At 50.6% G+C, this 13,160-nt stretch overlaps 1 protein-coding gene across 1 annotated transcript; it reads right to left on the reverse strand.

Moving 5' to 3' along the window:
• Positions 1 to 3,903: 3,903 nt before the first annotated feature.
• LOC148221781 (uncharacterized) lies at positions 3,904 to 10,294 on the reverse strand. Its single transcript, XM_088175213.1, has 8 exons — positions 10,130 to 10,294; positions 9,886 to 9,938; positions 7,589 to 7,636; positions 6,636 to 6,789; positions 6,037 to 6,207; positions 5,287 to 5,421; positions 4,865 to 5,008; positions 3,904 to 4,017 (listed from the first exon to the last, which is right to left on the reverse strand). Exons 1-8 carry the CDS (start codon positions 10,292 to 10,294, stop codon positions 3,904 to 3,906), a joined length of 984 nt encoding a protein of 327 aa, XP_088031339.1.
• Between the last annotated feature and the right edge of the window lie 2,866 nt (positions 10,295 to 13,160).

The following is a 13,160-nucleotide window of genomic DNA, read 5'->3' on the forward strand; positions in this document are numbered from 1 at the left end:
AATACCCAGGGGGAGGCTGCAGAGGGGACGGGGCCAGGGACAGCCCCAGGGGCCACGGGCACAAAGTGACACACACAGGAGGGGCCCTCTAAGCTCAGGAGACACTTCTGCACTGGGAGGGTGGCTGAGCACTGGGGCAGGTGCCCAGGGAGGTGGTGGAGTCTCCATGGCTGGAGAGACTCAAATGCCACATGGACACATCCTGGGCAGCTGGCTCTGGCTGGCTCTGGTGGAGCAGGGGCTGGGCAAGGTGACCTCCAGAGGTGCCTCCAGCCTCCCCCAGCCTGAGATTCTGTGCCTCTGAGAAAAGTCAGATTGCAGTTTCCTAAGGACAAATGAAAAAGTTCCAGACATGGTAGGCTTCTCCTGCCCTCACCAAAGTGGTTCATGACATGAGTTTCCTTTCTGCAGGTTCCTCCCTGGAGTGAGGATGCCCCTCAAGGTCACTCCTTGAAGCTGAGAGAAATGTTTGCCCATGGTCATTGGTTTGGGTGAGTAGCATCAATCTTTCATTCAGAATTCTTTTTGCTGGCTTGGATAGAATGACTTCAATGCTGCTTCAAATATAATGCAGCATCCCAGAACTTATAGTTCTCTGTAATGGTAGTAATTCTGATCAAGATCTTTGAGTTTAATCATGGTCATAATAAACTCTTTATTTTTCTGTAAATATGTCCTTCATCCTATGGAACATAGTTGTATAAAGGTTCAATTACACCTATACTATCCATTAAACATAAACTACTGACTAAATCTAAGACTTCATCCAGATGATCCACGGCGCTTCTCTGAGAACTGTAGGAAGTCAGGAGGTCCTTTCTGCACTCAGACGTCACTTTCAGTGACTCAGTGGGAGTGTCTCCTGCCTGCTCCCTGCACAGGTCTCCAGGTCGTCCTGTCAGTGTCTGGCCAGCTGTGACTGCAGCAGGGACACCTGGAAGAGGCACAAGGCCCGGCTCAGACAAGCCCACGCTGGCAGGAGCATCCACAGCCCCACGGTACCGGCTGTCGGGGCAGACACAGCCTCCAACTCCAGCCCTCTCCAACACTCTGCCCTTGGGCAAGGGGAAAGGAACAGGAAACAATCTGGCACTCAATGCTCTCTGGCTGGAGCCAGGCACACAGACAAGGCTGCCTGCTGCAGCCCGGGCTGCTTTGCCCAAGCAGGCCTGGACTGACAGGGAAAGAGAGTCCCAATTCTTTATGGGAAACATCACTGGAATAATTCAGGGATGTTGCAGTGGGCTGAAGATCAATGCCACTGTGTACCTGGATACAAGACTTTAGCCTTAGGATGTCAAAATGTTTCTTCAGAGTCCCTTTGGCAAGTTCACTCTTGATAAGTGCAGTCCTCAGGATTTGAGCAATCTCTATCCGTTTCTTCAAAGCAGGAGCTCCATGCTCCAACTCCTCATGCATTCATTTGTTCTCTAATTCCAATCGTTGATATTTTTCCTTATTATTTCTCATCTCAGCTGCATGCACTTCATTTTTCTTTCCAGATCTCTCATCTACTCCTGGTACAATTCCTGTTCATGCTGCCCAAACAGGGAGAAAAAAGGTCACTCATTCCCTCTCTTCGTTTGCTTCTCATACCAGATCTGGTCGCCTGCCACAGGGGCAGGCACAGGCTGCCCCTCTCTCTCTGCCTCTCAGGATGCTGCAGACTTTTGCTGGGCAACTCTTGATGCTGCATCTTTCCCAGCTCACTCAGCCCATCCCAGCTTCCTTCCTGCCCGAGAGCCCCACTGCCCTCTCTTGGAGCAGCAGTGGCCAGATCAGGCTGTCATTCTCTGCTGACACTCAGGACGAGTTGTCCCCTTGCAGGCACACGTCCTTCTCTGCATCAGCACTTGGCTTTCCTCTCTTCTCTCCCCACTGGCTGTTCTCAGATGGCCAAGGCCAAACACCTTGCTATTAACAGCAAACTTGGTCTTCTCAGCCCTCCTTCCAGCTCCAGATATTTAGAAATCTGAACATGGCTCAGCACACGAGGATTTGCCCAACCCATGCAATGTCAATGGAGACAGTGTGGATATGGAGAACTAAAGCTTCTAGAGCACAGAACTCCATGATGGAGGACAATCAGCAACCTCAGCACTGTGTGGCTTTGACATGACTGCAGCACCTTTTCCTCCTTATTCAGAAGATTGGAATTCGAAAAGTTAAACTGGAAAAAGGTGCTCCTTTGAACTATTAACACAAGGTCCAATCATAGCTAGGAAATGGCCCTTTGTGGCATCTGCCAATCTCACCAGCACATCCTTCCTTTCCTTCTCCAGCCTCTCCAATTCCCTCTGCAGAGATGCCACCACCTGACGAAGAGTCTCAGCCTCTTCCTTCAGGGCAACTTCTAGAGAAGTCTCCTGCTGTTCTTCCCTCCATATTGCTGCAGCACAGAAGGGAAAGGAGAAGGGGAAGAGCAAAGCAAAGGGAAAGGAGAAGGGGAAGAGCAAAGCAAAGGCAGACTGAAGTGCATCCTGCAGAGACAACAGCACTGCCTTCTCTGTTTACCTGTGTTGGCCAGGCCCTAAGCCTTCAAGGGATAAAAAGCTGTCAGAAATGAAGGAAACCTCCAGGCAAAGAAAAAAAGCAGGGACGAATGGGGCAAGGTTCAGAGAAATAGGAAAGTGTGTTTGCTCTTGGACTTGTGCAGAGTGAGCAATCCAAGAGAGACAAAGGAGCAGGGATGCCTGTGCAGCCCTGCTCCAGAGGGATCCATAGCCTGGAGGCTCTGGCAGGGCCTGGAGTTTGGGGGAATGCAGCTGAGACATCCAGCTACAGCTCCTTAGCACAGACACAACCTGAAAGGCACCAGGTGTGCACGGGATCAGCCATAGCACAGCCAGATGGCACTGCCAGCCACGGCATCTTTCTGGAGAAAATCTTTCACTGGCACTACAATGGATAAATATCCCGCTGGCTGTTTTTTCCCCTCTGCCCTGTGTGGGCACTGCCCTTTTCATGTGCACGGGATCAGAAATCTGCACCGGGGGGACAGGGTGGGGAAGTGCATGGTTGGAAGAGAAGCTTTACCTTCCTCCTTTTCATCCAATAGTTTCAGCAGCTCCTGATGGCGGGCATTTAGTTGGTCTCTCTGAGCCTGTGTCTTCCTCAGCTCCAGCTCCATGGCCTTACACTGTGTGACCATGGCCTCTGCTCTTTCCTCAGAGCCCTGGAGCCTCACACACAGTTCAGACATCTCACTTTCCAGCTGCTTCTCCTGAGTGTCCTGGCGAGCTGCCTTCTCCATCACTGCCTCCAGCAGGGCCCAGGTCTGGAAGATGGATGCACAGAGCCTCAGGGCCAGGGCTGCTCCTGAGGCAGCAGAGTGGGCAGGAGGGAGAGCAATGAAGGAGAAAGGAATTCAGGCAAAAAACATGCAGGAAATAGAAGGTGCAGAACCAAGGATTTCAGTGGAGACAAACGTGGAGAAAACAGGGAAAGGGAGACAATGGACACCCTTGAGGCTGCAGCTCTGAACACTGCCTGAAGTGGCTGCAGTGGAAGTGTCCTGCCCAGCCTGCCATAGCCACGGCTGTGTCCCCACACTGCTCAGTGCCCAGCACAGGCACCAGCTCCATCTGGGACAACTCTGCTAACACAGGGACAGAGAAGCTCCAAAGGAGTCTGCTGCAGCTTCTCCTCTCAGATTTCCTGCTGGGACCCGGGTGAGAATGGGAGAAAACAAAAGCAGCACACACCAGATCCAGCCTTAACCTCAGGGTGCAGCAGCAGCCCTGGGCAGAACAAGGCAGCAGTGGGTGCTACTGGGAGGGACAAGAGGTTGGGACCTCCAAGCTAAAGATGGTGTTGTGTGTCCATGGAGAAGAGGATGCGAGTGCACAGCTTACCTGGGTGTTGAGCTCCTGCAGTTCTCTTCTATGCTCACAACGGAGCTGCTCATTTTCCTCCTGAAGAGCAGAATGAAACTGAGACACGTGATTGTTCACTTCCAGATTCGTTTCTTCCAGTGTTCTGAGGCACAGGTTCTTTTCGTCCCGAGATACAATCAGCCTGGAAAGAAAGCATGCAACTCATTACTACATGGTATCACATTTTATAAACTCTTAGAACATGCAGCACCAAAGATGGTAAAGAGGGAATCCATTCACCACAATGCCGAGTCCCACAGGCTTTCATTTACCTGGCTTTTGCCCTCTCTAGGACATTCACAGAAGCCTGCAATTCTGAATTTTACTGTACCACTTCTTCCCATTGACTCCATACAATCCCCAGGTTCTGCAGGTACACTTGCAGCGCCTTATTCTTATTTTCTGCCTCCTCCAGCTTCTTCTGGACGTGTTCAACCTCCAACAGTCTCTGCTTTGACTGATCCTGTGCTCTCTGGACAATCGCTTCCTGCGACTCTCGGGAGGCTGCCAGCTGAGATGTCAACTCTCCCACCTCCAGTCAAACAGAACAAAGCAGTCAGAGGCCACAGCCACAGCTTGTCACTGTCAGCCCCAGCAGAGGCTGCGAGGAAAGGTAAAGGACAACTTTCCTTTTCTCCCCTTCCTGACAGCACCAGATTCATAATGGACATGGACAACTTGTTTCAGTTTCCATGTGGCCCACCAAGGGCACCTGAAAATGCACCTCCCAAACCAAGGCTAGCAAGAAGAGGCCAGCAGGAATCCATGCTGATGGTTGCTGGCCAACAGCTCAGAGCACTAGCCCAGCTGTCCAGGGCAGCAGCTGAGATTCAGCAGAGCACTGAGTGTCCTTCAGAGCAGCTGCCATGGAGAGCACAGGAGCAGGCAGCCCCAGGGATCATCCCATCAGCTGCTGCTCTGCCATGGAAAAGCAAGAAGGCCACAGATCCCTCCCTGGATGACTGTGGTGCCACTGCTGTTTTGCTCACCTGCTTTTGTAGAGCCTCCCTCTGCTCAAGGAGGAGATTAATTTCCTCCGTGATGCCTTGTAGCTCTTCCTGGTGCCTCCTTTGTGCTGCCTGGATTTCGCTCTGAGCTTCCTGCAGCTCAGCTTGCAGCTCTGCCTTGATGGTCTGGCAACAAAATGCAGAGCAACTTCCTGGGAGCTGTCCTCAGCCTCAGCTTTTCGCACATGCTGTCTCCAAATCCCATTCCTTCAGCTTCTTCTTTTGGCCTCTCTACCCAATTGTGTCTCCTCTGCAAGCCTTCCTTCCTGGGGCTGAGCTCTGGAGCTTAGCAGGCTCTGAAGGGCTCCCAGGGCCTGAAGCAGCCCTTGCCTCCTCAGTCCCAGAGCTGCCTTTTGTGCCCTTGTCACTGGCCTGCCCTCTCTGCCCTGCCTACTCACACTTACCTGCTCCTTCTCTTGCTGCTCTTTCACCTCCTGCCTGAGCTGCTGCACCTGCTGGCAGCCTCGGCTGAGCTCTCCCCGAGTCTGGAGCAGTGCCTCTGATAAAGCCTTCCTCTCATTCTGCTCTTCCAGCAGCACCTGCACAGAAGGAAAGAGCAGAGGGCTTCACACTTGCCCTGCACCATCTGTGTGGCAAGAGGCAGAGACTGATGGGCTCTCAGAGCGCTCTCAGAGCACTCGGCTGCTGCTCCCCTGGGCCACTGTCTGCCCCGGGGGAGCCACAGCTTCCCAGGAAGGGACTGGAAACCCTGCCCAGAAGACATCTCTGGGTTACTCTTCAAAAATACTCCAGACGAGGCTTTAAAAAGATTGTTCTCTTTTGTCTCAGCATTCCTGCTGCACCCTCCCCATGCCCACAAAAGAGAAGTCCTCTAAACTCCCTTTGGCTATGAACACCTGCCAGTACACACCAAAAGGGGGCAGGAAGAGAACAGTGAAGATACTCTGAGGTACGTCTTAGGAAAACAGAGCACAAGAGCAGCACACAAATCTCAGCTGAAAGATGATGTGTCTGCCTGGCTTCCTATGAGTGGGATCATTCCTGGTGCCAAAGACAGCCCCGTTCACCTTTCACCATCCCAAATTCCATGGAGAACACACGGTGGGCATGCTCCACACAGCCCCATATCCTGCCATCTCCCACAGCTCCAGCCTTGCAAAAAATCACACCAGTTCTCCTTTCACAATCATTACCTCTTGCTTGGCAGTTTCAAATCTAGTACATTCCTCTTCTTGTTGGGCCTGCAGGGTGGCAACTTTCTGCCTCATCTCAAGCAGCACCTTCTGGTGCTCCTGCTCTCTCTCTGCCTTCTCTTTTTCCCATTGCTGCAGCATCTCTGCATGGTGCCTTTCACGCTCACTTGCCTGAGGAGGGGAGGAAAAACCTTCAAGATGAAGTTCCAGGCAAGCTCCTCGCTTAAAAATCTGTAGCTTCATCCCTCCCACAACCCCCAAGCTGAAAAGACAACAGCACTGGCTTTTAGAAAGGAGGTGTCACCGTCCCCTCTCTGATGACTCAGTCACAAGGACTGACGGACAGGAGACCTCCCTCAGCCATTCCTCATCACACCTGGGCTCCAGACCCTTCCCCAGCTCCAATCCCTGTTCTCGAGGCTCTGTGGCTGCCCAAAGAAACACATTTTGCAGAAGCATATACAACGTTGCCAATGAACCTGCATATCCCTGGCTAAGAAATGCATGGGCCATCTTGAGCCAGGTGTGCACAGCAGTGTCCCAGTGTGCAGAGCAAGACAAGTTTTCAATGGAGAACCAGTCTCATTTCCAAACCCAACCTCCATCCTGTCCTTCTGCTCTGCCTTTTCTGCCTCGGCTGACGCTTCCTTCTGCTCCTTGGTGCTCTTCTGACGCAGACTCGAGGCTCCTGGCTCCGGGATTCCAGTGCATTGCTGCAGCATTTCTTTGGGCTTCTCCATGTTTGCACAGTCACTGCAGAGACAAGGCTCAGTCAGAAGAACGAAGAGGCCTGAGGGGACACTGATCCCATTTTCAGCACTGCAGGATGGAGCAGGGCACAGTGGGCTAAGGAAGACCTTGCTCTTTCCCTCCCAAGGAAATCCTCCAGAGGCAAAGGCAAAGGAAGGCAGGATTTTGCTTTCCTTCAGGGAGAAGCAGTGGCTGGGCAGGGGCACACAAAGAACACAATTCAGGGAAGCAGCATGGTGAGAAGAAGGAGTCTTGTCTTCCATGATTCCCCTGCATCTCCCAGACAGCCTTGGGAGTCACAGTAGAGAAGGAAAAATCCAGGCAGGATGATGCTTAAGAGCCACACTGAGTTCTATGCTTGGGAGGGCACGGGATTTCTTCACCCAGGACCCCTCTGAACTCCCAGGCCTGGAAGCACATTGCCTCTGGATCTCAAGAGTTGGAGGAGAAAACACTCGCCTTCTGATTTCTTCTAGTAGACATTTCACTGCCATTTGCTCAAAATATTGTGGCAAGTGCCCACAATTGTCTGTGGTTTCCTGAACCAATTCCAAGGGTCGCTGTTCATCAGTGGTGTCCGAGTTGAGAGCGTGTTCCCAGGACGGTCAGTGCAGATGATGGAATTGGCCATGCTGTCACTTTCGTCTAACAGCACCTGAAAGCCCACATCCAGCTGTTGGTCAGGTATTCTGTTCCTATTACAAAGTACCACTGAGATGCCTCTTCTGATCTCACAAGAACCAGTGTCCATTCATGGAGAAGCAGTTTCAAAATCCCAGCCAGCTCAGCACAGTTTGCTCACCTCAGGGCCTCTGGAGGAACATCCCTGGTGAGAAAGGCCTCCAGTGCCCTGGAAGAGCACAGGGAAGAGCACACTCAGACTTCATGGTTGCCCCTGAGGCAGTCACCTCTAAGAGCTTCCCAGCCTGTCCCAGAGCTCAGCAATTCCAGCTGAGCTCCTCCTCCCCTCCTTGCCAATATTTCCAGCCCAGTAGTTGACAGCAGCACAAACAAACATGCTGGAAGGTGTGTCATCACTTCTAAGACCACCAGAAGGGGAGTTGCCCAGAGCCCCATCCAGCCTTGCCTTGAAGACTCCCAGGGACCCAGGGGCAAGCACAGCTTCTCTGGGCAACCTGTGCCAGGGCCTAAGGACATTTATAGCCAGAATCTCCTCCCAAGGTCCCATCCATCCCTGCCTTGTCTAAGTAGGACGCCATTGTCACTTGACCTGTCCCTGCAGGACCCTGCCTTAAGTCCCTCTCCAGCTCTCTTGCAGCCCCTTCATGCACTGGAAGGGGCTCTAAGATCACCCTGGAACCTTCTCCAGGCTGGACAACCCCAACTCTTGCATTCTTTTCCCATGGCACAGGTGCTCCAGCCCTTGGAGCATCTTCCTATTTTCCCTGTGGCCTCCTCTGGGCCTCTGGGGATCATCTTGGAGATGTCAGGGAGAAACCCATTCTTGTCTCTGGGAAGCATGGAGGCTGGGCTGTAAATTGGGCTGAAGGGAAGGCAATGAAAAGCTGCTCCATTGTTTGTGCCCATGGCCTCCAGTGGGACAAGGACAGAGCAGGAGATGTGGCTGTGCTCTGGGATGGCCAGGAGCCCTCCATTCCCTCCCAGGCCTGTCCTCACAGCAAGCACCAAAGCTGCTGCCAGCTCTGGAACAGCCAACTGTTAATGCCTTGCTATTCCCAAAGGGAACCATTCCCTGAAGCACAGCCCAGGCCAAGCCAGGCCCCTACTGGGCCTGTGACAAGGAGAGCAGTGGATTTTTCACTCACCTGCCAGGGCTCCATCTGCCCCTTTTGCACGAACACTGACCAAATGCCAGTGTCCAAAGGTCCATAGCCTTTGAAGGGTCTAAAGCCCAGTGCCCAAAGGCTCATGGTCTTTTCAGGGACTAAACCCCAGTCTCCAAAGGCCGTTGGCAATAGCAGACAAGCAAATTGCCATCGGCCTTCAGGAGGTCTGAGCCCCAATGTTCACAGCTGTGATAGCTCCAGGGTCCAAACCCCAAGGAGCTGTTGATGGTTGCCAGGATCCAAAGCCCATCATTCCAGGGGCTGGTGGAATGGCCCTCCCTGGCTCTCCCTCCATCCCAGCTCCCTCCTGGCCCTGGCACCTGCCCTGCCTCCCCCGTGTCCCCACAGCCGTGCTGGGCAGCTGGGCAGGGACCCGGCTCATACCATGAGTTCCAAGTCGCTGGTCCAGACCACATCAGTTTTAAGGCTCAGCATTCTGAAGACCCACATGCTCTTTAGGGATGTGCTTGGTTCCTGAGTCACAGGAATTCTTCTGTCTTCCCTGACAAATGGGGTGTGTAAGACAAAGCGTAAGAAGGTTCTTGGTCCTGACAAATTTTCATGGAAAGGAAGGCTTTGTGTTTAAACAGTCACATGAGTAAGAAAAATGGTGTTTCACGGGCTCTTGAAATTCCTATAGAGAAATGGCAAGAGCTGCAGTGTTTAAGGCCCATCAAATAGATGAAGAATCCTGAGACAGCCACGAGTGCACTTTTTTCTCTGCCCTCTGTTTGGTAATATATCACTAGGTCTTCTAGGCAGAAGTCTTGCTGCTTACATCCAAGATAGCTCACTAGGAACAGACCTTCAAGAACCAAATGGGTCTGCTTGGAAAAGCTTTGGCACGTGTCTTTTACCCTCATCTTCGATAGCACTCGTCTGAGTCCTAGGGAGGATCTCTGTGCCCCAGATGACAGGAATTGGCTTCTGAGCAGGGCACAAATCCTCCGGGGAAGAGAAGAGCTGCACCTGCCTTCTCCAGGGCCTGTCTCTGCAGTGACTGATGGCCCAAGGATGTCACTGCCAAGTTCAGGTTCAGAGACCAATGCAGCTTCAAGTCTCTGTTCCACCAGAGCAGCTCTGGGTTCTTTGAGCACAGCTGCAGAGGAGCAGGAGAGCCCCTGGTGAAGGTCTGACAGCTCCTGCCTGCTCCCTGCACAGCTCTCAGTGTAGTTCTGCCGGTGCTGTCAGTCCTGGGCCAGCTGTGACTGCAGCAGGGACACCTGGAAGAGGCACAAGGCCCGGCTCAGACAAGCCCACGCTGGCAGGAGCATCCACAGCCCCACGGTACCGGCTGTCGGGGCAGACACAGCCTCCAACTCCAGCCCTCACCAACACTCTGCCCTTGGGCAAGGGGAAAGGAACAGGCTCCCAGACTGGCCCTGAACACAGCTCAGATGATCAACAAGTCCAGTTCATGGCAGGCAAACCCTTCCCACGTACATCCCTCAGCCACCACAGCTCTATTAGAGAGAGCTCTGACAGCATTTAGGAACCCAACTCTGATCTCCAAAGCACACATTTGGGCCACTGACCACTTTCTCCACAGGCTCTGCATCAGTAGGAGGGCTGCTGCTACTCTGAGCTACTGGAGGACTCTTGTCCTTGAGCTGTGGGACAGCCAGCCCAGGCATGAGGGGAATGTGGCGCTTGGGGCTCTTTGGTTCTTTCTTGAGGTGTTTTAACACCCCAAGCCCCATTTTGTACCTCTCAGTTTTTTAATTATATGTTAACTGTGGCTTTAACTGATCAAGATTTATCCATCTTTATTATGCTTCTACTCAAATTTACTTAATTTCGAGGGTTTCATAAAGGAGTTTGGAGGTTTTCTTGGTTTTTCCACATTTTAGTGCACAATCTTCCTTTTCAACCCTCCATTGTTGAAATGTAAGTAAAATATAGCCTCTAATACTTTATACTTATTAAAATGTATTAAATGTTGGTCAGTTTTGTTGTCATGTCAAAGGGGTTTTGATGGTTTTTCGTGCTATCCTGAGTATCCCCCAGCTGAGGGGGGTTTGGCTGAGGCGGGAACTGCTCCCGCCCCGCCCCCGTCCCGCCCAGCCAATCCCTGAGGGCGCTTTTCCCGCCCACGGTTTGGGCGGGAGCCGCCCCCCCATTGTCAATCCCTGAGGGGGGTTCGGCCGAGGCGGGAGCTTCTCCCCGCCCTCCCCTCGCCGATCACTCCCGCCCCTGCCCTGCCTCGCTCCCAGTGCCCCCTTGTGACTCTGAATTCTGCCCAGCTGCCCCACTCTGCACTGGTTTGTACTGGTTTGTTCTCCCCCCTGCCCAGGTAGAGGAGCTCCAGCGCCCCCACGCCCATCCCCAGAGGGTAAACTTCACATCGCTAGAGGTTCGTGTCCATAAAGGAGGCAGAGGAGTCCTGTAAAAATCCCTTGATTCGAGCAAAGGGAGAGAGTCCATCAGGCTTGTGTCCAGCGGGCTCTCTCTCAATTCTTTGGAGCAAGTAGCCTTCTTTTCTCCTCATTTCCCGGCCGCATTTCCTCCTCATTCCTGTGATAATTGTGAAAAGATTCGTGTTAATCACAGAAGCATTGGGGTTTGTATAAACCAGAATACTAAGCTCTGAAGTGAAGCATGGACACTAGATAAAGGAAATTATATGATAAAATCATTCTGTTTAAAATCACCTTCTTATGTTATCTTACGTTATATTATGTTATATTTTATTATATTATGTTATGTTAGGTTATGTTTTCCAAATATGTTGCATATACTACCAGCTTGCAAAATCAGACTACTTCCCAATAGCCCTTCCTGCCTTTGTCTGATCAATGCTTCCTATCTCAAGGACCAGACTTCCAGAACTTTGCTGGTGGTTATCTACAAAGACCAGATGGTTATTTGTGAAACTGCCTATCGCAGAGATTTTGTGAATTGGGATAAGGATGTTTATTTGACCACCACTGCTTACCTGTCAAAAATGTGACAGCTAAAAAAAGAAAAATTATTGATTACAGTGGGAAACCATAGTATAAGAAGAGGCTGTGGGCTGGGGTTCACTGGGGCGTGGTGTGGGCAATGACCCCTCACGTTCCCCAGTGTGCTGCTTGCTCTGTCTATATCAAATAAAGCAATCTAAATGTTGCTGAATATCAAGACTTTTGTTTCTCATTTATAACATTCCCTTTCCCCTTGGCTGAGGTGATTGGAAGGTACTCGGGACATCTCGATCCGTCTATCCATGTCCCCCTTAGTGTGTAACCTCTTTAAAACACACGATTCGTGATCATTACAACTAGCTAAATCAACTGATATTTGTGGTAAGCTTTACTAATTGACATGGATTGCTCCTCAGCCACGTTCGTGCTAAACTCCTGGACTTTGGGAAGAAGAACAAAGACTTTATGGACTCTGAGATGTTACACAGTGATTCGTGTCATTGTGAAAATACACCATGGGATTAATAGAAACAAGAATACTGAATCCAAAGTAAAACATGGATATGAGACACAGAAAAATCTAATGATTTCATTACATTTGTTTAAATCACTTTGCTGTAAATGGTTGGCTTTTTGTTTTTATGTATTGTTTTTCTTTTGTCACTGTAATTATGAATTGTATCCACTTTTTATGTATAAAGAAACGCGGGCTTGTGTGGACATGAACAGACTTGTCACTGCTGTTACCTGCTTGCTAGGAGTGTAACCTGCAACATGTTTGAGCCTTGCCCAGACCTGGTGAGCACTTGTAGCTACTGCTACTTGAATGGTAACCAGCATGCTCAGGCTTGCTCGGGCTTGTACCCAGCACAGTGAGCACGACACGACCCCGCCAGAAACTGCTGATAAAAAGGGGCAGGGCCCAGGGCTAGGACGGACGTGTTGGCGGAGCGCAGACTCCCCACCTCCCCAGCACTGCTTGCCCGTTCCTTATCAACCAATTAATAAATTGCCTTATTGATTGACCTGCCCAATTGTGGTGAGTAAATTTATAACAGGACTGTGAGAGATGAGGCGATATTTTGTCCAACAGGGTCTCTCAGTTAGTTGGAGCAAGTCGCCTTCCTTTCTCCGCATTCACTTTCCCCCTTGGCTGAGGTACTTGGATGGTGTTACAAATGACAATATAATAATGGCTTTTGCATTCATGTATTAGGTTTTGCATGTTGTTATTAATCACCATATTTTGTACCATATACCAAAACCAGTATTTTTGACATGGTACCATTTTTACTTACTTTTAACTGCTTTTAGTATAGCATAAATAGTCACTTTATGTATGCACCATATAGTTCATATAAATAGTAGTGTGATATATATATTGTATAGTAGACTTTAGCAAAAGGTTAAAATAGACACTATGTAACATTAAAATTCTTTTATGTAGCTAACTCGGAGAATGGTATAAAACAATTCTGTTGTTTGTCACATCTGCAGGCTGGCCTCTCCAAGCAATAACAGTGACAGAAAGCAGAGCATGAGAGAAGAATTTATTAGTTCCTCGTTGTCAAGGAGTGTGAAACAACAGGACGGAGACCCAAGAAGAAATAGAATATATTGACCTAATCTGCAGAATGTCATGCAGACAAGTCAGAAGTGAAAA

This window comes from Sturnus vulgaris, chromosome 17, assembly GCF_052056855.1.
Source record: "Sturnus vulgaris isolate bStuVul1 chromosome 17, bStuVul1.hap1, whole genome shotgun sequence".
In the NCBI taxonomy this organism is placed as follows: domain Eukaryota; kingdom Metazoa; phylum Chordata; class Aves; order Passeriformes; family Sturnidae; genus Sturnus; species Sturnus vulgaris.

What these genes read in the sequence shown, in the direction of transcription:
- LOC148221781 (XM_088175213.1), bottom strand. Translation starts at nt 10,294, where the DNA reads ATGGGGCTTGGGGTGTTAAAACACCTCAAGAAAGAACCAAAGAGCCCC. An exon ending in CAGAGCCTGTGGAGAAAGTG is followed by an intron (nt 9,939 to 10,129) that starts GTCAGTGGCCCA and finishes CCCTTGCCCAAG; the next exon opens with GGCAGAGTGTTGGTGAGGGC. An exon ending in AGCAGAAGGACAGGATGGAG is followed by an intron (nt 6,208 to 6,635) that starts GTTGGGTTTGGA and finishes TCCCCTCCTCAG; the next exon opens with GCAAGTGAGCGTGAAAGGCA.